The following is a 25,664-nucleotide window of genomic DNA, read 5'->3' as shown; positions in this document are numbered from 1 at the left end:
ACGACCCCTCTCTCTTTCTCCGTCACTCTAATTAACATTCCGCGTATTTATTACGCACGGATTCGCAATTAATCAGGTGAATTCAATTATCGATTCACCAATTAGTACGCACGCACTCGTGCGATCAATTTGATATCCAGCAGGACCATCGGTTTCGTAGTCTAATCTAAGAGACTTTTAAAAAATTCTATTTATAACTTATTACGAAATAAAAAATATATTATGATTATGATTTTTAATGTAACATTTTTTTGTATAATCCGAACGTCACAGTCCGAAATGATCGTAAAATAGGAAAAATTTGTTGATTTTTCACAAAAATAGGGAAATACTATGAGAATAAATTCTTTTAAATAAAATTTATATATAGGTACCATATTGTATCAAGTATAAAAAGGTTCAGATTTTCTGTTGAAATGTATAACATTTTAAATAACATAGTTGAATTTTCAATCAAAACAGATGAATTTTCAAAAGTATAGTTCAATTTTAATTACTTAGTTTAGTTTTCAAGCCAAAAAGAATTTCTTCATAAAAGATTAATATTTCATCCAAAAGAAAAAATTTTCTACCAAAAAAGATGCATTTCCAATACAAAAGGTTGATTTGCAACCAAACAAAGATTACTTATTTATAAAATAGGTTAATTTTTAACCAAACAGTTGAATTTTCAAGCCAGAAAAATAAATTTTTTAGTAGAAATTCAAATTATGTACCTGACAATGTGAATTTTGAAGCAATAAGATAATTTTCTGACAAATAGTTGAATTTACAAGCAAAATGATAATTTTCTGACAAATAGTGAAATTTTCCATTAAAAGAATTTATTTTTAACCGAACAGTTGTATTTAAAACAAACTAATTTATTTTTCTACCGTGGGAGAAAAATTTTCAACAAGGTAGTTGAGTTTGTAACTAAATAGTTTAATTTTGAATGAAAGAAGACGAGTTTACCCAAATACAGTTGGATTATCCACACAAAATTAATTCAAATTGGTTTATTTTTCAACTAAAAAGGATGAATTGATAACAAATAGTTGAATTTTCAAACAAAATGTTAAATTCAAACCAAGAAACATGAATTTCCAATAAAAAGATCAATTTTCTAGCAAAATAGTTGAATTTAATTTCGAATTTGAGTAAAAAACGCAAAAAAGGGGAAATTTCACAAAAACAGGGCGAAAAGTGCAGTTCTTGAAAAAAAGGGGAAATAGTATAATAAGGGAAAGAGTGTGCAATAGGGTTGCTTCAAACACGCTTCTTTACAGTAAAACGATCCCCCAAATTTCATTCCAAATCCGAAAAAAGAAATTCCGTAATTTTTATTTTTTTTCGATTTTAACAGGTGTCGGCTTTGAAATGAAGTTTCCCATGTAAAATGCATGGGGAAAAATCACTTTTGAGTTTTTGGAATAATTTTTTAGGGTTTAAAAAAATGTGACGGGAAAGTATAGGGTCCTGATGAGAATTGTCAAACGAAGAATTTTATGTATCAGACATATGGGGTTGACACTTCTAACACACCCTCAAGAGTACCTAAAAACTACCCTTATAAGAACAACTGCCAATTCTTCATGAAATCGTCCTTATGAGCACTGTATTATCGTATTTTTTCTACTCAAAATTATTATCATTGGTCTAGTGGCATATTTATTATCATTAATTAATTAATGATTAATTATTTAAACAAACAATATTTTTTAAAATATTTTTTTCAAAAATATGCCCCACCCTTAAAATTATTACTATTAGTCTAGTGGAATATTTAATAAAATTTGCTTATTAATTTATAATTTTTCAAACAAATGTAATTTTTTTTGCATGATTTTTGTTTGAAAATTCGTGTTTTCCCTAAAAATTATCACTGTGGGTCTAGCGGAATATTGATCAGTAATAATTAATTACTGATTATTAATTAATTTAATAATATCCAATTTATCAGTTATATTAAAGTAATCATTCTTATTTTTAAACAATTTTTAAAAATAAAGTTAATCAAATGACGTTAATAAATATTCCACTGAAGAAATATTTATAATTTTTATAAAAAAATATTAAAACAAATTCCATTTGTTTATTCTTTGGATAATTCTCTACAGGCCTCCATACTTTTCCGTCACATTTTTTCAAACCCTAAAAAATTATTCTAAAAACTCAAAAAAGTGATTTTTCCCCATGCATTTTACATGGAAAACTTCAAGTCAAAACTGGCATCTGTTAAAATAAAAAAATAACAAATTAGGGAATTTCTTTTTTCGGATTTGGAATAAAATGGGGGGCGGAGATCGTTGCCCTCTAGCATGCAAACAACTTTTGCCATTTATTTTTGGACCACCCGAGTGTGTAATCTAATAATATATTCAGTAAAGTTGTTTCCAATTTCTATTGTTAAGAGAAATATGTAATTAGGTACCTAATCTTTCTTTCTATTTTATTTAAAGTTTTGTTCGTTAAGTACTGTCCTTTTCCACAGATTGAACTGCAAGATAAATAGATAGCTAATTTTTACGTCTTTTTTTACTAAGACTCTTTCGATACAGATAAGAAATACAGAAGCAGTTATAAAATCGTCCGAGTTTTAAACCCGAGACGAATGGACCGGAATGCACAGTAAAAGGCTTGTAATTTCTCAACATAACGCTGTTTTGGTCCGTTAAGTTTTTCTTTAGAGAACGTCTCCTGTTCATTTAAGCACATAATTTCCTGTATGTCGGTAAAAAAGTAGGAAGTTAAAAATTACTGATGAGTAACTCACCTCTCTTCAGCTTCCTTCATCCACCTCTCTAACACAGGCTTGATCTTCTGTGCACTCTTGGGGGTGATATCCAGCTTTTCAAACCTAAATTGAATAATATTTTATGTTTTATGATACTATTGATTAGTAAGTGAAAAAAATTTCCTAGAAAAAAAAAATGTTACTTTAAAATTCCACACATCCTATTAGTGTTTTTTACAAATTTGTGACGAGAATATTGTATTAAAATATAATTATCAGCATATATATACATTTAATGCACGCAATTCGTATCAAGATAATTTAATCTTTTTAACCGAAAAATTAGAAAACAGAACAAATATCTAGAGTTTTCTCAGGATAAACATTAAAAAGTCTTTCATACAATGCATTAAACTCATTAAGAATTCCAATAATAATTACAACTTTAAAGCATAAATATTATGTAAATTGAAAAAGTCATAATCAAAAGTAATTGAAAGTAAAAGAAACATTTCTCCTATGTCCTCTTTAATTTCAATGGCAGTTTACATTTTCTCGGGGGTAAACTGGGGGTTTTAAACTGTATTTTTTCATGAAACCTTTTCACTAAAATTAAAACCGTTTCTTTTTGTTTTAGTTATTCCTAAATTTAATAGACGTTCAACATCTGTATGATTATATTACATACATTTTTTAAAAATAATTTTTATAACTGTAATTTTCAAGCGTCGAAAATTCAAACCTATAGAATTTTTTAAAATATACCAAAATTATTTCTAATTAAGAATGTCCTGTATTACTTTTTTAAGTAGACTTCAAAAAATCCTCCAAATAAAAAGTGGTAAAGATATAAATCTGATCCTTTCATTTAAAAAATTATTTCGTGTTGAAATTGATTTATAAATGTTTCAAGAAATTATGAATGAAAAAAATGTTCATTGTAAATGGTTCTTTGGATACTGCGAAATAATTATAATCTGCACATTACGCTATCACAATATAATTTGTAAACTCTTTAAAATCAGAAATAGTAGAACGAAAAAATGATTTCTGGGAATTTTTTTTTATTAAACTGCAATATTTAAAAAATAGATTTTTGTTTTACTTTGCAGGATTCTCAATCATTTTAGGAAAACATACTTTGATTTTATTTTTTAAAAGTTAACTCTAAAAGAAAATTAAACAAATTTGTAATGGTTTTCTACAATTTCGAAAAAGAGTATAAAGACACTTAACAATTTTTTTGAATTATCCAAGGCTACAAAATTTAAAAAAATCCAATAAGGGTGAGAGATACCTAGAAGTTTCAAAAAAAATCCATAATTATTTAAACTTGTATTCAAAAATCACTTAATTATTTGTAATAAAATCCTTTAAAAATGCCCTAAAATATACCAAATCTTATGAAATCTTTCGGAAACCCGTAAAATTTTGCTGATCTCTTTAAACTTCCTTGGAATCCTTAAAAATACTCTAAATATTGAATACGATTGAAATCTTTCAAAATGATAGAAACTCGTTAGTTTAAATCGCCTGACAATGCCTTGATATCTTCTTAAATGCCTTTAAATTCTTTAAAATCTTTTAAAATTTATTAGTATCTGTGAAAATGTCGTAAAAACGTTGAGAAATCCCCTAAAATGATTGAAATCTATTAAAAATTCCTTAGCAATTTTCAAAACACCCTAAAATATTTCTAATCTTTTGAAATCTTTTGTAAGAAGATTTACAATTTTTTAACAATTTTAGGTTATTTTAACGTGTTTCATCAAAAATTGGTTCTTTCAAACAAAAATAATTAAATTTCAATGAAGATGCATAATTCTGCATAATTTTTTTTTATTTTATATTATAATTTTCCTGAAAAAACTGACGTTTAAAATTTTTGTAATTCACAAATTTCAGAGTCGATTCAAAATTTTCAAGGAAGATACTAAAGTTCTGAATAATTTTAGGTAAATTTTGCGTTTTTTACAGGAAACCGCATAGATTTCAAAGAAAATGTACAATATTCAGACAATTTTAAGTTATGTTAAAATTTTTCACGGAAAATTAGTGATTTTAAACAAACAAAAATTAGGTTTCAAATAATACCATTTTAAATAAATGTTATGTTTGTATTTTCCTTTGAAATTCTATATTTTTAATAAAAATATAGACTTCAATACATTTATACTAGGATATCAATGTTCAACAATTATAAAAAATATTGTTCTTGCTTTCCATCCTTATAATATTAGATCTTAGATACTGTAAAATACAAAAATGTTATATTAATATGAACTTTATATTGTATTTCTTTATTAAGATTGGTACTTTTTGAAATTTACTTCATTGTAATTATTAATTAAAACACCATACGTGATATTAAATAAAAATGAGAGTAATTTTCACAGATATTTGTGCTTTTAATTATTGATTATTATCTACTGCAGGTTCATTAGTTACTGTAGGGTTTCAATATTCCTAGCGGGCCGGGTGAACGGAAGGGTTACGCAATTGCGTAACCGTAAAGTGGCCACATAGTGACCGTTCCGTTTACTGAGCCCGCTAGGGGAAAGTTTCATCCTTTTCCTCATTTATTAACAATGTAATATAAAACTCAACGGTCATTTTATTTGTTTAAACGTTTATGTTTACCTATTTTTATTTAGTTATGTGGTTTTAAAAATGAAAAATCAAAAGCATTGTGCAGCAGTCTAACAAACAATATTGCAGGTAGGATTGCCGCGGTCCGCTAGGGAATTAAAAACAATCAACTCCCGATGTGAGACCGCATGAATCAGTTCCGTTGTATTTGAACGCATGACGCAACCTGATGCAACTGACTGCAGGGGTCATCAGTTCTAGGAGTACCGTGCACCGAGTGGTCTCATATCGGGAGTTTGCTGTAAAATATTTCTTGAGTACTTTTGTATGAGAGTATACACCCTGAACATCCTTAAAGCACATTCATCAAACTGATATTCAGTTCTCGCTATAGATTAATACAATATCCTCGTTGCAAATTGAACTAAAGGAGCACTAGAAAGGCATGCATCAATTCGGTAATAACAGGACATTGACAATGCGCGCATGCGTGTTGACTTGGTGATGCGGGGTGCATGATGTTGCCAACACGTGACTCGCTAGCGTGCGAAATCGCTCTCGCTCTTCGGATGTTGATTGGGAAATGGATATTTACATGTGCAGTAGTGTGTGTGTATTTATATATTTATATAAAGGTATGGATGTATGAGTATTGTGTATAAGTATATAAGTATATAAGAGAGAAAGAGATGTTTTGAGATGAGATTAAGAAAAAAAAAAGATCTGAAAGAGTGTGATTGTTAATGGATACGAGCCTCTCGCGTGTTGGCGACACCGTGCCCAAGCTTGCCAATGCCCTGGCTCGGAGAAAGTTGTTATTTTCAGAAGTGCTCCTTTTGCATTTCCGTTCTTTACTATTTTCTTTAAACATTTTTATCGGTCATTCCACCGGTTTTCATTCCAACGAAAATTAGAAAGCAGTCCGAGATTCTGCAGCTATACCCAAAACCCAACATCTTTACCGAAGAAGATAGAAAAAAATAGAAGAACCAAAGAATGAAAGCACAGCTTAGGGTATTCCTTCGATCAATTATTATTAAAACCTAAATAAGTACTTGGATTAACTAATTTCCAAACGTATTTTCCAAATCAGTGGGGATTATTGCTGGTACTTTTTTAGGGAGAACTTTGAACGAATTGGGTATAACTGCAGTTAAAACTTTCTTAGAGAATTTAGTAAGATAAAATAAAATTATGAGGGGTGAACGTACATAGCTTGCTGCTGAGAGGCAATCTGCGAGGCAGCGATCATCTGGGTAGCCAGGGCACTGGGAAACAATCACCAATGCTTAAGTTAGTCGAAACGATTCAATTCTAACGTTTCTAGACAACGGGTGGCTCTTTGGTAGCATGTTATGATGTCTACTTTTCCCGGGAATTTATCAATTTTAATATTTTTTTTATATTCTTGAGTTATAATTAACCATGTTGAGTATCATAGATAAAATTTTTATGTCATGCATCACAGAAAAAGCTAGGGGTTCAATTATGTTGCGGCTAGAGTTAAAGTTGGCATCTTGTAAAACTGAGACTCCAAAAGAACTCTTTTTACGGGTTTCACTTAAGTTCGTTGATAACCGATAGCTAGCGACCTGAAAAAAGATCTGTTCTTTATTACCCCGGCTCAATATGTTATTGAATATGTACTGTAACGTAAACAGTGAATCATTAACTTGTGGAAAATGAGTTATGTATAAAAAGTCTCAATTAAAACTAATACTTTGGGTTCCTTTGGAACAATGTATCATTTTAGATTCCCTTTCCGCAAGAGAGGTTCTTCTTTGTTGCAGCTCCCTTGGAAACAAAAATCGGTTCTAATAGAAACCTTAGTTTTTTCTGTGATGAATTCTTGTCAATATCTTGAAAAATGCTGCTGAAGATCCACCCAGAGCAAAGACCGAGTCAACATTTCATTTTATAATAATTACATAATCTTAGCTTTCAGTCATAGAGCTTCCTGATGTTTGATTAAAAATAGGACAAGCTATTGGAAAATTAAAATGACTACAAGAACGAAATAAATAAACTTGTAAGTTTTGATCCTGAATTAAAAAATTAAAATTTTTTAATTTCTAACTGATATAATTGAAGAATATCAAGATTGTTTCGAGCAGCTGGTCAGGGACCTCTTAAACTACTCTAGTCTTCTCATGCCATTTCCAGTGACCTGGCACAATAATAAAGTCGCCTTTTCTTTCGCCTGATTTTCAGACCGGGTGCTTTAGTCATTTTCTAAAATAATCTCACCTGCATATTGCGCTTTGACTATAAGCTGGACCCTCCGTGATACTGAGGGCCTGCCCGACTTGGGTCTGAGTTAATCCTAAAGAGAGCCGTCGAAGTTTAAATGCTTTGGCGAATTCTTTAATTTCGTCCAAATTAATTCCGTCTACTACGTTATTTGTGGCTTCGTTGATCGTTGGCTGATCTGTAAATAAAAAGGAAATATTTATATGCAAGAGGTTTTCTTTGCCAGATTTACTTAACTGATCCTGGCGACGACAAGTAATCGTTTACGGACACTTAATCAAAACTAAATTTGAATATTCCTAAACTAAAAGTTAATAAAAGTAAAATAATTAAAAAAATTAAAATGTCCGAAACTTTCGATAATAAACATTCTCGGTAGTTTTAATTTCTTTGGTAAACTTAAAATTTCCAAAATTTTCATGTGGAGCAAATTTTCTATTTCGGTAATTATATTTTCGATATTTTGAAACATTCCAGGTTTCCCTTTTTTCAAAAAAATGATCTCATCTGTTGAATGAGTTTTGGAAAACTGTGAATAATTTTGGAAAATTAAGTTACAATTTTCGAAAATTTACGATAATTTAAGGAAACTGAGTTAAAAATTTATTAATTTCTAGTCAAAATTATTTAATTTCTTGATAAATTGTATCTGAAAATACTAAAAATTTTAATAAAAAGTTTGACGTTTCGAATTAAAGGTATATTTATAAAAATTTCGTGATTTAAAATAGGAAATTTCCCTTTTCTAGTTTTTATGCTTCTTCAATAGAAGAGAAATAAACATAATTTCATCGATTGTATTATTTAAGATCTGAAGCATCTGATGTTTCTAAATTTTGAAACATTTATTTCATATTTAAAAAAATAAGTTTTTATATATGAAGGGATAGTTAAGCGAGGACGAAACTATCATTATATTATCTTCCTCATATTAGTATGAATCTCAAAACAACACAAAATCAAAGGTGGTTATTTTAAGAAAATTCACTTTTTAAGTTTTTCAAAAAATGTTCGTTATCTTGTTTGTTTTTAAACAATTTCTAGATTCTTCAAGGAGTTTGAAAAATTGTACATGGCCTTAATGCTGTAGCAAATAAAATTATATTATCACAATTTTCTTTAATTTTTCCATAATTCCCCTAAATATTTAAATACCCATAAGTTTCTAAAAAAACTGCGTAAAAATAAAAATATGTGTATCATATTTTGCTTGGAAAAACAATAAATTTCAACCCCAAACGATTCAGTGATATGAACATTATCAAACAGCTCGGTTTGATATGAAATATTTCAACTATGCTTTGCCATTTTTGTATACACTTAAAATATTTTTTATCTTCTTAATTTGTTAATTCTGATTCGCAGCCAAATCTACATTATCAATTTTGAGGTGAATAGATAGGTAATAACTTTAAATAATAAACAGGAATTTCAACCCTACTCTCCGAAAATGAATTTCCCTCCTAGTTGGTCCAAATGTCCACGCATTATAGAGGCGCCCTCATGCTTTGCAATCTTGACCAGTTACCCGGGTTTCCACGTCAGGTAATAAACTTGCGAAGTCCTTCGATCATTAATTTCCAATCAAAGTTACCCGGAAAACCGCGCTCGCTATCTCACACGGTGATAAGCAAAATGTGCAAGAATTAATTCAGTATCCGTGTGCACGAGTATGTTTTATTATTATTTTTAACGAGTATTTATTTTATCAAGAAGAACGATTGCGGAGTACTATTGAACAAGAAGTAAGCTCTTAAAGAAACAAGAACATTAGTACCATATTTATACAACAAAAGTGCATAGACTAATTGATAAAACTAGTTAGGGTCGCAAATAAGCTGATCAATAGAAAATATGAAGAAAGAATTCATTAGATTAGCCCGGCACTAAGTATATTAAGGAATGAAGTTCATTTCAAGAATGAAAATTCTTTTCATGAATTAATTTATAGCTAAATATTATATATGTATGACTTTGGTAGGTAGAAATATTTATTTACATCTCTTGTTTTTCGGTTGAAATTCTAGTTATACGCAAACAGGTGGTTTTGTGATCTCAGTAAATATAATGATCTTCAAGACTGATCATCGGTACTTAATTCTTAGTAAAATATTTCTTTAGAAATCCATAGTTTATTATAATCGGATGTTTTGTATCTATAATTTTTAAGTTTTATATATAAATTACACTCTACAAATATGTTCAGCGAAAGAAGATAATTTAAAAGATCAGACTTGTTACAAAACGCAAATTTTGAAATTCCTTGAGTTTTCTCTGACAAAATTTTCATTTTATCTGACCATTATAAATTTTTTTATCAGGTATAGAAACAAACTTTCACTCAGGAAATGAATAATGATAATACAAAAAGACATTTGTTTTCTCAAATGTTAAATGGGATCATCCACAATCAAATTTTCACTCTAAAAGATAAATTTTGAACCCAAAATGGAATGATTAATTTTACAATTTAAAAAAATTAATTCTCAAGAAAAAAGAAAGAAGTTTTCAACAAAATAATAAAATTTTCAGCCCAAAAGATGAATCCTCAAAAAGAATATCGATTCTGAAATGAAAGAATACGAATTTTGAACAAAGTAGTTCAATTCTGAATAAAAAGATTCATTTTCAAACCAAAATGTTAAATTTTCAAAAGAAAAAGAGGAATTTTCTACAAAGTAATCGAGATTTCAACCCGAAAATATATATTTAAAAAAAAAGATACTCTACAACAAAATTGTTGAATTAAATCATTACAAACTTTTGTGAAAACAACTGTGCTTTGGATAAAAAAATATAAACAACTTATTTATCGAAATAATTTAACTTTCAGTCCGAAAAAGACGAGTTTGACAAAAAAAGAATTTTCAGCTGAAAAAGATAAATTATTAAGCAAAAATAGATTTGTTACATTTTCATGTTAAAGAATTAATTATTAACCAAAAAGCGAAAATTTTAACAACCCATATATATTTTCAACCAAAATCATGCATCTTCAAGTAAAGAAAAATGAATTAAAATTATTTCTTGAAGATTCTTAACTTGATCGATATTGTGTAGATTTCCTGCCTTCATGGTTTGGAGAGTTGATCTACTGTCGGTAAGGTACAATCTCTGATGATATAGCAGATAAATTTAAAAATTTTGAATAGAAAAATCAATTTTTAACCAAATAGTTGAATTTTCTACCAAAAACATAAATTTTATAACAAAAAAGCAAACATTAAAAAAAAATACATGCATTTCCTCACTAAAAAATAATAACTTCTAGTCAAAAACAGTCGAATTCAACAAAAATAGACAAATTAAATTTTTAGTTCCAAAAATTAATTTAAAAAAAGTATTTTCTGAAAAACGTTAAATTTTTTATCAATAAAAGATTTCCAAGTAAAATAATGAATTGTCTACTGAAAGAATGATTTTTTTATCATTTTTTTCCACTTTTACCTAAGCAGTTTAATTTTCATCCAAAAAAGATGAATTCTCAAAAATAATGTAATAGTTGATATTCTAACCAGAAAAAGGTCCTTTTAAACAGCAGGAGTATTTTAAACTAAGAAATAGAAAATTTCTACGATAAGAGACCATTTTTAAAACAGTTAGATGAACTCCCAATAAAAGATTTGAGTTTTTAAACCAAAAGAATGTTTTTTTAAATTTATTTTTGATTTTTCAAAAAATAATCAAATTAAATTCAATTTCAGTTTATCGAAATTCCCTGAACTCTTTCAGGCTTTCCCCGACATTCCCCGACTTTCAAGAATTTCCTGACCTATAGCAGCTTATAGCAAGATATACTCACCTATCGTAGATTTATATTAGATATTTTGATCTTCCTTATCTCCAGGCGTTTTCGAGTAAATTTTTTTTCAAAGTTGACAAAGAATAATAAGAAAAACTTACTGGGCGAGTCATTAAGAAGATCATCGTCTTCATCCTTGGGACTGTGCAAACTGCTAGGCGATGCTTTGACACCTGTTCCACCAGGTCCATGTGTTGTTGTGATCGTTATCTCGCCATTGTTGGCAGCGAGTCGATTGAGGGCGGAAGCAGCGGATACTACGGACCCATTCAGGGGCGATGATTGCTCATGTCTCTCTCTGTGGTGTTTTTCCGTAGGCTGAAAACAACATCGTAAAAAAGGGATCATCTCACACCGACGAAAGGCCACTTCCCAACTCCCAATTATGTACTTAATAATGAAACCGAGTCGCGAAGGGCACTTTGGAGTCTAATTAGTGGGACGAGTACTCGGGAACAGTGAATACTTTCTTAACTAGATTCCTCGCCCCGATTATTCCTGACGTTTACTTCACATCAAACCCTTCTCATTCCTCATAATAACAATTAGAATGATCCTTATTTTAATTTTTTTTTTGGAAATCGTTTGTCTCTACATCGGGGTGTCTAGCGAAATTTCTTGTTCAAATTAGCGACAAATTTCCGCATTTCCCGAATCGAATTTAACGTTTTTCCCTGTCCTTTCTTGTGATATATAGGTTTCAATTTTGCACCTCATTGTTAGTTTAAAAAGTTCTAAAATATACCGCTAATCGGGGGGATTTCGGATATGTAGTGAAAATTCGAACACCCCTAAATTGATAAAATAAATTACTCAAAACTGTTACAAGAATCTGGAATCAGTTTAAGCAAATAACTGATGCTAGACTCTGGTTAAAATCACAGTTTACAAAATTAATATTTTTTTACAAGATCGGTATTATTTTCTCAAGAGGGTAAGTTTAAATACATGTAGGATATAAAAATTGTGCTGATCTTTCCTTGAATTCCGCAAAAGTCTTAACTTAAAAGAAATAAGTTTTGTTTTGAATATACAGAAATTCATTTTACTTGAAAAATAGATTTATAAATGATTTTACAATTCAAGTACAATACGAATTATTTTTTCCAAGTTCAGATCTTTAAAGAAAAAAAAAAACTACAACAGTATTTTCAAACAATGAATTATATTCGATGGAACGTCTGAAAATTTTGCATTATTTTATTGATGTTCACAGAAACCTATGAATAATTTATTGAAAAAATTCATTTTTTTTTACCTCTTAAGCTTTTATTTTCTTTCTCTAAAACTAGTAATTTTAAAATATGGTAGCCAACGGAGGTGAAATTTTTCTAAAGAAAAAGCTATTTAATGACTTAAAATACAGTAAATTACGTGATAAATTAAAATAATAGTCTTATAATTAAACTTTTTTATTTAAGTTCTAATGCTATAATCAAATATTGTTTCGGTCTGAAATAGTATATTTTTGAATCATTGCAAAATGAAATTTTCTAATGCAAAAATAACATTTAAAATATTTAACAATATTTGACTCTCTATTAAAAATTAGCAATTACAAACAAACTATCTGAAGCTAATAATTCGACCCTGAACTTGTTAAATGTTTAATTTACAAGTATATATTTTTTAGTTTGACGCATAAATAACAACTAAACAATTACTTCAAATCTCGAAAATGTTAAATAAAGCCTGTCACCAAAATAATTAATTATTAAGCTATTTCAAACTATAAAGTTAACATTAAATACTATTTAAAAGCATACAAATATAAATAAAAAATCCGATTTCAGGGCTAGCGCGGCGCATTTCCGATGAAAAAGAAAAAACTAGAAATGATCATTTCTACATTGTTCAGAAAAATACTTTAAACCCTTACTAGAAAAATAAGTTTAACTCTAGAAATCATTCGATGGTCCCAGAAGTCTAAAATCGTATAAGAATCCAAGAAAGCGGCTAATCTTGGATTTTTTCAAAATGTTATATTTCTGAGATCATGCGATGATTTGTAAACTTGAACTTCTTTTCCTAATAAAGGTTTTAAATATTTTTTCAAATATAGCGAAATAAGCCACTTTTGGAACATTTTATTGGCCATCTTTGATTTGTTAAACATTCTTGATTTCTGGGATCGTAGGATTCACTTTTTTAACATTTTTTCTTTGCAAATTGTGCAAATATTTATTTGAAAAATGCAAAAACGAACTTTTTTGGACTTTTCAATCGGTCGCCACCTTGGCTTGAAAATACCATTTCTATCCTACGTTTCGCGCCCGGTACTTTGTAAATTTTAAAAATTTCAAGTTTACAACAATTAAGATATATTAAGAGTTACATAGAGATCACCTTCCTATGTGTACCATAAAAAAGTTTTAAATGTAAACGCTACGTAAATTAAGCGTTTTTGCACAATTTTCCCATGTTAATCTTATGGGAAACTTCTAGTGGCTGCGGCGATGGGTAAATTATAACTGATTTGGATAAGCGTTAGACCTTGTCCAGCAAACAAACCAAAGCAAATCCAGTTTCTCAACATATCAAGATTTGCGGTAGAAAATCGCTGCCATATAAAACAATAATACCGCAAATTCATTTTTCTTGACAATAAAACTGTGGATATTAAACTTTTATTGGATTGACGGTGCAATTTACGGCAATTTTGCTTGTTTCAATGAGAATTGGTTAAAAGCCATAAAATGCAAAAACTATGAATTTTGTGAAGACTTAAGCTACATAAAATCAAAACTGTAAAATGTTTACTCTGGAAAACCCTAAAAAAAGTAGAATTTTTCACCTCTTTTAATGGCTACAGACAAACAAATCAAATCGACTGTCATAAAAATGTTAACTGTACCTGCAAAGCAGTATTTTCTAGTGCAATTTTCTAGGAATTTACGATACTTTCATTAGTTAACAAAATGTTAAGGATTTTACAAAGTAGGAAAATTTATCTTTCACTTTTATTCACATTCATGAAAAACGTTATGTTATCCATTAGCAAAAATTAGGTCTTATAGTTTATAGAAGTCCTCAGAGACCATTGAAGGCATTTTGTAAGAAGATATGCCAATAAAATTTAAAATCCAAATGTTTCTTTAAATATGCGAAATTATTTTATAATCGGTTACTTGATATGGACCCAAAATTACCAATAATTCATGAAATATTTGAGATTTTATTAAGTTAGGTGAACTTACCGCGTAATGGTTCATGTGTGAACTATGCCGGTGCCCATGATGTTGGGGGGAGGTTGAAAGGAGGGGTTGTTGTTGTGCTTGAGCAGCCTGAACAGCCTGAGCTTGAGCCTGGGCTTGAGCCTGAGCTTGAGCCTGTGCTTGAGCTTGAGCCTGCGCTTGGGCTGCTTGAGCCGCTTGTAATAATTGTTGTGGTTGCATCGCATTTAACAATTGCTGACTCGCCGAATTATTTCCAAGGAGGTGCGGTAATGCTGCTGGGTTCAAACCCAACCCAGTCGCCAAACTGGGACTTGTTGGTACTGGAATCAGAATTTCAGTTGATAAATTAATCTACTTGTTCAAGCAATTTTCAGTGCGATGGGGCGATCGATCTAACTGTTGAATGGGACTGTCGACTTAAGTACTTACTGATTTCTGAGACCTGATTTTATAATAAAAAATTATTAGGATGGCAAGTCCCATTCAGAAGTTAGTCTCTATAATCTGGAAAAAAGGAAATTTCTCATCTGATGGGATTGATATCATACCATTACTAGTTGGAGTATTCATCAAGCTTTGTGGTTGTGCAATCGACTGAAGGTTCGCCAAGGTCGTTGAGACCACTTGACCATTGCTAAGAGCCAAGTTAACCATTTGATTATTCGTCACGTGGCTAACAGGGATGGTGAGGATCGTCTGGGTGGCAATACCTGGAAGCAAAAGTTGGTGGACTGAGCAACCGAAATCTCATAGTGCTGAAATGCCTTCCATTCTATGACGGGCTATTGATTCGAGATGGGTAGTAAACTTATCAGAGTCTCATAGAGGGATTATTAGGCAACCCATAGGGCCGGTATACTCGCAGGCTAGCGTAGTTGGCAAACTATTATCGTGATCTTAATATCGGGTACAGGTACCGGGGCTGCACTGGGCTACGAGAAGGACGCCTAATCATACTTAGAATAGTTTCAGGATTACCTCCAGCTCCGTTAATCTGATAATCCTATACACTCGCTTAATATGATTACTGATCATGAGGAGGCACCTGTGTTATATGTATATCTGCGTTAAGTAAATCCGGTTTCCTCAACAACCATAAAAGTTTCTCTGTTAATCCTAATTACAATCTGATCAATGCTTCCTGGCCTTAATCTTCTTCGCTAAGCTGATTGCCTTGTCTTATAAGTTGATTGTTTCTTCGCCTTAAATATTGGTATACAGGATGACCAGTAGATATTACTTCAAAAACTGATGATTTTCAGAAGAGTTCAATGTTTTTCTGGTGAATGTGAATGGAGGAATGGGAAAAGCATTAAGGAAGGATTCGCGAGTGGAAGTAAAAAACAAGTGGCAAGATTTTTATCTGATGGACTCGGTTCGATTGGCTTGGCTTAGATTCCAGCTGGATGATTGGCGTCTTTTTCCGAAGATTGAAGTAGACAACAAACTGGCGCTTGGAAACACAGGAGACCGCAGGATGAACTGACCGGCACTTAACGTCATTCCCGATGAAACTCTTGGATTGAATTTTGGAAAGCATTCAATTGAAGCATGTTACTCGTGAAGCTTATAATTCCGTTGGTCCATGAGGACGGCGAAGCACATGCACCTATATTTCGAGATAACTTGAATCCATTTAAACAGAATCACAGAAGTTATTGACTATTGACAAAATGTGAGTCAGCAACTTGGTTAGAAACGAAGTTAGTGTGGAAGAACCACAATCAATATAATAGTGGAGGCAGAATTCGCTGTGTAGGAGCAATCAGGGTTAGCTGGACAAGTGTTAGTAATGGTCGAGGGGTTGTGAAGGACAGAGATGATAGAAGATGGGGGAGAAGGGGCGGTCAGGTTGAGGTGGTGGTCGAGAGAAGAGAAAGGGGATGGTAGTGAGACGTTAATTATACATTGAAATTAGTTGCAGAGTTTGCCCTGTGCTCGCTGGGCTAGTCTAGGGCCACTAAGTATGGACGATGCGACGGCCCGGTCCCGCGCTGGCTGGTCCGAGCTGGCCAGAGATAGCCGATATTATAACGGCGCAAACTCGATTGTGTAATATTATGCAGCCAACCCAGTGTGATTAGGACTTTATCCCAACTCCCGCCTGAAATCCCAACTTACGTCAGCGGCGGATTGCAAACGCCTGATGGACAGAAAGGATTTCTGCTCAATTTCCACCGTTTCTCTATATCCTTCTTATTGAATTAACTAGATACTTATTTAGGGATTTACTTGCTCGATAAACATTGGCACATATAATTATCTCGGATTATGGATAACATATTTTCTATTTGAGTTCAGAGAAATAATTAATTTTGTTAAGGTATACTGGGATTTGGACGAAAAATAGCTTACTTTATCGAGGAAAAAGATGGTCTAAAATTTCACCTGATCCAATGCTTGAAAACTGGATTAAATGTCGGTATGCAAATTATTAACTTGAATATTTTTGTTCCTAATTATTTAAGCCACACAAAGAAATTTTAGGCGAATAACTTTTACTGTCATCTAAACTAAAGCTCCATGAAAATAAACAATTTTTTAGCATAAAAATTTAAAAATGAAAAGATCGCGTGTTTGAAAATTTATCGTTATTGAAAATCAGTATCATTAAAATTGCCTGATTTTCTCCTAATTAAGTTTTTTATTTTCCTGGTCATTAACATGTAAAAACCAAAATTCTAATTTCGTAAAAATTTTAATACAACCACAACCTTACTTGAAACAAGGGACCTATTTAAATAGCAAATAAGTTACTAATGTGCTTTAATAACAGATCGATTTTTTTTTAATTGAAAATAATGCAAAAGAGTTTAATGATATTTATCAGAATTGCAGGCGCATTTTAACGAATTCGTGAAACTTAAAAACAATATATGCTAAATCCAACAGAATTAAAAGAAAATTGGAAAAATTTCAAAAATTCAATTGATTCAAGTAAAATTGGAGTAAATTTAGAGGAAATTAAGAGAAATAAAAAGAATTTGACGAAACTCAGAAAAATAAAAAAATAAAGTGAATTGAAAAAAATTCAAAAGATGGGAAAATTAATTGAATTTAGAACATTTAAACTAAAAGACAAATTGCTCAATTTGTATAGTAAATGCTTTGAAATCCATTTGAATATTATAAGATCCCGTGAAATTACATGAAATTTGAAGTCAAGATATCTAGAAAAATTAATCGAAATAGTCTTGAGACTTTTAAAAACCCTTTGGAATCTTTAAAAATATTTTGAAAATGTATAGGTCTTATATAATCGTTCCATATCTTCCAAACTAAAAAAAAACCTTGAAATATTTATAATACCTTAAAAGTTTTGTGCAATTTTTTTAAGTACACTAAAATTTATTTTAAAAATCGTTTAAAATCTTTCAGAATCAACTAAAAGCTTTTAAAATCCCTTGAAACTGTTTAAAGCTCTATAAAATTCCTTGGATGACCTATTAAAAAAAATTTCGAATATCTTAAAATATCCTAAAAAATTTAAATTTTTTCGAATATTTTGAAATTTTGCGCGACTCTTAAAAAGTACCAATAATTTTTATTATCCCCTAAAATCTTAAAAATCATTTGAAATTACTTCAAACTATTGAAATGTATTAAAAATATCATAAGATATTTCAAATCCTGTTGTATTCTATGAAAGTCCTTGCTACTTTTTAAAGCTTATGGACATTTCTTTGTATTTTATAAAACACACTCAAATATTTTAAATACTCTTGAGGCCGTTTATTTAAATACCTTGAGATCATTTTAAAATCCCTGAAAACTATTGAAATCCTCAGAAATCTGATAAAATCCCTCTGAATCTTTGAAAACATCCTCAAACCCTAGATTCATTTAAGCCTTATAAATATTCGAATCTTAGAAAATGCGTTGGAATCTTTAAAAATATCCTAAAATATTTCAAGTACTTTGAAATACCTTCAAAAATTCTAAAGATCTTTAAAATTCCCTAGAATATTTTTAAAATGTCCTAAAACCTTCTGAATTCCCTTAAAATTATTGAAATCTATTGAAAATTCTTCAAAATCTTGCAAATTACACAACAATATTTTAGATGCTTTGCAATATGTTTAAATCTCTGGAAGTTTTTTGAAAACTCTTGAATATTCCTTGAAATTTACAAAAATATGGTAAAATTCTACAAAATCCCTTCAAGTTATTATTAGTTGTTAAAAATTTCTTAAGATATTTAAAAATGCCCTAAAGTGATCCACGAATTAATTTATAGAAACAAAAAAGTAGTCATATTTTCATTCAGAAAGTGACTATAATGACTTTCCCTTTAAAAAAAATCCCTAAAAAGTGCTCTGAATTAGTCATTTTTGTTTGATGACCAAAAAAAATCCCGAATTGTATAGTATTAGAATACCTTAAAGTCACATAGTAAAGGCATATTAAAAGAAAATCCATTTTTAAGATTTCTAAGTAAGTTTAAAAGAATTACTTACCCTGCGAAGTTGGTATGAGAAGTTGGGCACCTTGAATGCCTTGAACGAGTTGACCCGACGTTAAAATGAACTGCGGCATCGCGACGGGTTGAGGTTGTGAGAGGAGTTGGGGAAGAGTCGCCATGGGGGCCGAACTTGGTGGCAAAAGGTGGGATGCTACCGTCGTACTCGATGGAGTTGGTACCGTTCCAGCTGCAAACAGAGGGACTTTTGAATAAAAATTTAATTTTCAAATTGATCATTATCTTATTAGCTCCAGACGATTGAAAAATAATGTTTCATTAATTCCCGCTTCATTTTATTATCGTAACAAAAGTCAGTATTAAATAAAAGGATGTCATAATCATCAATGAGATGTCAAAGTTTCCATTCTGGAAAAAAGTTTTAAATAATAGCGGTCGAGAGATTTATTTAATATGAATTGCAAAATATGGAGTACAAAAGAATGATTACAAGAAAGCAGTGAAAATTTAATAGCTTACTCTGAATGTAAAACTAATTTAAGATTGAGCAGGAGAATATTTCAAGAATAGTTAAGGAGATGTTCTACTTTTCTAATTATTCTTGATTTTTCTCAATTTAATTTAATAATTCGATGTACGACTTGCACTATTTAAAAATAACATTATAACCTAGCAACATATTTATCATCGGAAATGTAATTCTAGAATTTTCAATATTTAAAATTAAAGTTCAAACATTTTTTAATTACAAGATGTATTTAAACGCTGAATAATTTACACGTATAAAATAAAAGTTATTAATATTTTTCAATTGATCATTCTTAAATTGAAATTAGTTAAACGGCACAATTATGAATTTTTAACAAACAAAAAAGATTTAAAAAATATGAATCCACGTTATCATTGCCAATGATCTAAATTAAACAATAAACGCTTTTTGTAATTTTTTCAAATGCTATTAACATTAAAAAAAACCTGTGTTATCTAGAAATAATGTTATTTTAAATTTAAAAAATAGGTTTTAAAATTTTAAACATTAAAAATAATTTTTAAAACTAATATCTCATTATTGTATTTGTAATCGGTAAAATAGACTTATAAAAAATTGTAATTATTTAAATTCAAAAATTTTACAATTTGGATATTTTATAATTCGGCAAATTTCTGTCGGGAATTTTATTATTCAGGAGTTTTCCAATTCGGTAATATTATAGACTGTCGGGAATTTTATTATTCGGGAATTTTCCAATTCAGTAATATTATAAACTGCCTTGAATTTTATTATTCGAGAATTTTCCAATTCGGTATTTTTATTTTTCGACAATTTTATTATTCGCGTATTGTATTATTCGGGAATTCTCCAATTCGGTATTTTTGTTTTTCTGCAATTTTATAATTCGGGAATTTTCAAATTCGGTATTTTTATTTTTCAGCGATTTTATTATTCGCGAATTTTATTATTAGGGAATTTTCAATTTGGGAATTTTTCAATTCAAGAATTTTACAGTGTCGGGAATTTTGTTTGTGGAGATTTTTCAGTCGTCCCGAATGAACAATTTAATTTTTTTCAAGGCGTGTATGCATGTACTGAAAGTTTGTTACAAATAAACGGATTTTTTGGCATTAATGCCAGGAACTGTAAAAGAGGCTGTAGTTACAATTCTTTTATGAATATCAAGAAAACTTTTTCATTCTCCTAAAACCTTTCAAACCCCTTGAAAAACTAAAACTTCTTTTCAAAAATATATTCAAAATTCTACATGTTGTTTGCAATTTTCTCAATCTATTCAAATTATAATCTTCCGTAATGATTAGAATTTTCCCTCAAATTTGTTGAAAATGCGGCAAAATAAAAAAAAAACGTTAAAATCTTCCAGATTATTTTTTGACCATTTTGGATACCTTTTCTAATCTTTTTAAATATTCTTTAAACAAAATTTTTTTAATAAAAAATAATTGTCCATTTTTCGAGGAATCTCAAAAAGATTTCTTTATTCTTTTGAAACTATTCACAATCAATCTTTTCAAATATCGCTTCAAGTAACTCGACTTTTTTTAGATTAATAAGTGTTCAATTGTTATTTATACACCAACATTCTAGAATTTCACTTAGAAATACATTTTTTTAAATAGAACAATTAAAATTTAGAGTTAGAATTTAGCTCTGTGAAGTTTTGCTTTCTATTTAAAACCATTCACTTTTAAATAATTGATTTATAATTACTTGCTTTAATTAACCAGTCAAATATTACTATAATTTAAGAATTGCTCTTTTTCTGAACTAAAATATTTTAAATTGAATGGATTAAATGTAGAATATTTTAAACTGACACTATACTTGAATAGAATTTAAAATTTTATATAACCGTTTAATTATGAATCTATTAATTTTAAGTTATTTTGGATTTCAAAATAGTTTAATTTTTATCGCTGAAATCTGCGAATTCTAACATTTTGAACGGATTCATAATCTCGTCTTTTAAACTCAAGTATTGTTCACTTCTCAACACTTAAACTACAGTTTCATATTAAAAAACATTCATTCATTTATATTATTTATATTATTATTTTTTAAACAATTTTTCATAAAAGATAATCTTAAATTACATTATTCCAAATATGATAGGAAATTCCTTATATTTTAAGAAATTGAATAGATTTTTATTTGAAAATTTTATAAAATTTCCGGCCATAAAATAAGGTTAATGTCCTTTTCCGGTTTTCCGGTCTCCAAAAATTTCTGTAATTTCCCGGTTTCCCGATTTGGCAGCAAACAAAAAAAGAGTTGATTGTGATTTACCAGATGAGCTAACTGTGAGATTGAGGGGAGTATTAATTAGCTGATTATTAGTCAATCCCGTCATCCCTTGGAGGCCGGCTGCCAGTGAGGCAACTTGAGGTAAATTTTGCAGATTAGCCAAATTCTGAAGGTTTTGAAGGGTCACCATACCCGCCACTGAAAATTAAACATAATTATTTTAGAAAATTGTTTACATTACAATAATAAAATAGTTCCAAATAATAAAAGGATAAAAATTAATACAAATAAATCCCATTTATACACACTTGTACCGTTGAGGTGAGCTTGAGCTTTGGCAGCACGTTTTGCGTGGTCCAGATTTTCGGGTGAGGAACTGCGCCGCCTCTTTCGGCAGCTTTTCATCTCCTCCAACATCATCTGATGATGTTCTTGTAACGTACCCGAGGCCGGCTCAGGACTTCCATTACTACTCCTGTCACTTTCCTGAATAAAAAAAGAATTACATTAAAAAATGGTAAAGAACAAATTGAAAAATCAACTTTAAACCTTTATATGAATAAATAATAAGTCATTCTAATTTAGATATAAAAACCGATATCTTGGAAATTAACGGATATATCTATTGAAAAGTGTTGATTCAGATTTGCACTAATTTGTTTAAATGAAATCAAAAGTTTTTCAATACCATCGAAAATTGCATTAACATATATCATTTTTTTTGCTGACTTAAGGATGTTTTTTATTTTCAAATTTTCATCCAAATTATAAGAGATGTCCCTCCAGTATTAGGTTCAGATTATTTGATCATCGATTTTAATTTTATAAACTATTTTAATTTGTTTATATATATTCCAAAACTATTTGCTCTTAATTTTAGTGAGTAGCATAAAATACATGCACTTAAGAGCGCGAAAATTGCATTCTCTGGCTGTAGTAAGCACTTAAAGTTGGTATTTTAAGTCACTGATTGCAACTTTGTTATTCGAATTCGAAAACTCTACATTAAGTATCCAATATGGCGACCAATAGATTTGAAAAATTATAGGATTTATTTTAAATCCATTTTATAAAAGTAGTCTGACAAACTGATGTCAATCTTGATATTCAAATTTCAAAATCACGGATTCAATATGAGTACCAAAGGTTTTGAGTTAAGGTATTTTGAGTCACTGATTTTAAATCTGATTGAAAAAATTCCGAAATGTAAAATAGCGAATCTAATACGGCAACCAAAGAATTAAAAATAATATAACTTTTTAAAAATTCAAATTATAAAGTTATTTTGTGTCACTGATAACAAATTTGATATTAAAAATTCAGAATGGTGTTTTTTCATAGTTTAAATATAAATTGTTCAAACTATATAAATGAATCTTCAAGTTATGCTAAAATTACATATAATCCATGTATAGGATAATTCTTGTGCACCGCATTTGTTATTTATTATAAATAAATGCTTAACAGGGCATCGTACCATGCCATCGTTTATTCATGTTACAAATCAAATTGTTTAGTAAAAAAGAATTTCGTACGTAATAAATGTTGTTTACAAAAAATTTCTGCACTATACTATGTGTTTGAAGAAATTTTTTATAACTATAAAGTAAAATGTTATTCTAATTGGCTTTTAACTATCCATTCCAAAAAATGTTATTCGCGAGGGGGGTTGGAAATTTGATATAGGAATTAGCTAATTCTCCATACGAATTTTAAAGATTGAAAATTTTGCTTCTTAAAAAGAAGTCGGGTATCCTGGCTCACTGTGCCAGGATGTGAGAGTGAAAAAATTTGTTTTTGAAAAATAAGGGTACAGAAAAAACTGAGGTTTCTCTTCGAACCCATCTGCGGTTCCTTAGGAGTTGCAAAAAAAGGAAATCCTCTTGCTGAAAAGGAACGCCTGTAATATAGCTCTGGCGGACATAATTAAATGCAGAGATTTAAAGCAAAATAATTTATTTCAATTAGAGCAAATGTAATGAATTGATAAATATCATTTTCAGGTTATGTAGGCAACTTGTACACGTCAAGGCGTATTCTTATGCAGGAAATTTTTCGTTTCAAGTCGTCGGTCGACAAATTATGTATATCCCTAACTTACTCAACCTACTTTGCAAACGAGTGATTTGTGAATAGGCATTAATGTTGTTCTATTCAAGTGTCTCTAAAGGAACCCTTTTGGATCTCTACAGGTTTCTATAAGAGGAGAGGTAGAAAGACATTACGTTAAAATTTAAATGTTATGTTTCTTCATCAGGACGGCCGAATCGTAGTTGTAGAATTGAAATTTTTACGATTGGATTAATCGGTATTCACTATTCAGCGTTGAAAATATTTTTCCCTACAGTTGTGGTCGTGATATTTAGGAAGGCTCTGAAACGCTTAATCTGTATCCAACTATGGCGCTACACGTCCCAGCATATTTCCATGCCATTATGCAAAGAGGCCGCACCGGTAACATTAGTCTCTATAGTCCCAACTGAAGGGATACGCGCCGGTAAAGCATCGTGGTCTACGTACTCTCCATCGATTTATTATAATTTAGATTGCCTTCGAAGAACCCTCAACTATAAGAGGTTGCGCGCGCCCTGCACGTACAAAACACGCGTGCAGGTAACGCGCAACGTCCGCTAATTATTCCGCTGATAGGTATCGTACAAATATGCACGAATTATCGTGCCGCGCGTATTCCGGGCGACACGACGTGAGAAAACCCCACCCGGCTGACTAAAAACATCTTTTTAAAACCTTTTCATCTCATTTATCGAACAACTAAATCTATGATTTCAAAAAATTCAAGAATCTCAATAAAAACATCAGCGATGCAAAAAGACTGCAAAATAAAAAGTTAAAAGTGCAATCAATGTAGTTTTTGAAATACAAATTTGCTAAGTAATTATAAAAAAAAAATATGCTTTTAAAATTTATTAATTAAAACAATAATACAAAATTTTAAGAATGTATTGAAAGGGGGGGAAAACTTGGAAAGATTTTCTCTTTTTAGGATTTTGTAGTCCGCGTAGAGCCCTTTTAGTTTCGGTCGAGTGTCCGTCCTTTCTACTTTTTTCCATGAGGGTAAGTCATGAGAGTATGAGTAGAGGAAATGAGGGAGGTAGGATTAGGAGAAATGAGAAGAAATTATGGGAGGGGTAGTAGGAGATGTGATAAGAAATTAACGGAGGGGCAGTAGGGGAAGTTACTGGAAGTTAGTGCAGGGGAAATAGGGCGATTGAGGGGAAATGAGTAAAAGGATAAATAAGCGTTGGGCAGTAAGCGGAAATAGGGGGATGGGATAAAGGGGAAATGACTAAAATTCAGGGTTGGTAGGGGAGAGGAATTATTTACCGGGGAAGAGAAATAAGGAAAGAGAAATGTTAACTGGGGGAGTGTTGGGGGCGGTATAGAAATAAGAAGTTGGGGACGGGTGGGGAAAAGGGTGCAGTGAGGAGAGGGTAAGCAGGGGAATGTAGGGGAAGTAGAGAAGTAGGATATGCTGTGAAACTATTTTTTGTAAAAGGGCGGGGTCTGCTTTAAATAATTTTTCAAATAATGATAATCATCTTATTGTATTTTCATCATTTTTCCCATTTTCATCATTTTTAGACTAAGTATAGTTCAATCATGTAATCTACGGGTCGACTTAACGACTAAAAAATGGAATTTTGGATATAAAAAATAAAATATCTCTCAAATAATTAATAAGTCATAATGTCCTGAAAAAATGGCATTGTATCTTCATCTGGTATGACCGAAGTTTTATTTTTTCATTTGTATTGATTCCAAAAGGTTTGATGCAAATCGGTGAAGACTTGGAAAATACATGCAATTCATATACGATAACTAGCGTTCTTTCGAGAAAAGATTAGCGTTTCTGTTATACTTGGGAGCGATGCGTTACCGTGAACCTTGATTAATGGTACAAGCCAAGTAAATTAGCACTTGTATTTACTGCA

At 30.3% G+C, this 25,664-nt stretch overlaps 1 protein-coding gene across 4 annotated transcripts in view; it reads right to left on the bottom strand.

Annotated features, from left to right (window-relative positions):
* Positions 1-25,664, bottom strand: part of LOC117174486 (POU domain, class 6, transcription factor 1) — a 224,597-nt gene that overhangs the window by 9,403 nt on the left and 189,530 nt on the right. For 2 of the 4 annotated variants that reach the window (XM_033363642.1, XM_033363643.1), the window contains exons 3-11: positions 22,020-22,197; positions 21,754-21,909; positions 18,991-19,182; positions 15,082-15,243; positions 14,555-14,853; positions 11,459-11,675; positions 7,553-7,733; positions 6,517-6,573; positions 2,756-2,839 (exon numbers count right to left, since the gene is read on the bottom strand). In XM_033363642.1, the coding sequence (XP_033219533.1) occupies positions 2,756-2,839; positions 6,517-6,573; positions 7,553-7,733; positions 11,459-11,675; positions 14,555-14,853; positions 15,082-15,243; positions 18,991-19,182; positions 21,754-21,909; positions 22,020-22,197 (1,526 nt within the window). The remainder of the gene's footprint in view (positions 1-2,755; positions 2,840-6,516; positions 6,574-7,552; positions 7,734-11,458; positions 11,676-14,554; positions 14,854-15,081; positions 15,244-18,990; positions 19,183-21,753; positions 21,910-22,019; positions 22,198-25,664) is intronic. The other 2 variants (XM_033363644.1, XM_033363645.1) reach the window with 1 other exon arrangement.

Source organism: Belonocnema kinseyi, chromosome 6 (genome assembly GCF_010883055.1).
Source record: "Belonocnema kinseyi isolate 2016_QV_RU_SX_M_011 chromosome 6, B_treatae_v1, whole genome shotgun sequence".
Classification (NCBI taxonomy): domain Eukaryota; kingdom Metazoa; phylum Arthropoda; class Insecta; order Hymenoptera; family Cynipidae; genus Belonocnema; species Belonocnema kinseyi.
This window is presented reverse-complemented; position numbering and strand designations above follow the sequence as displayed.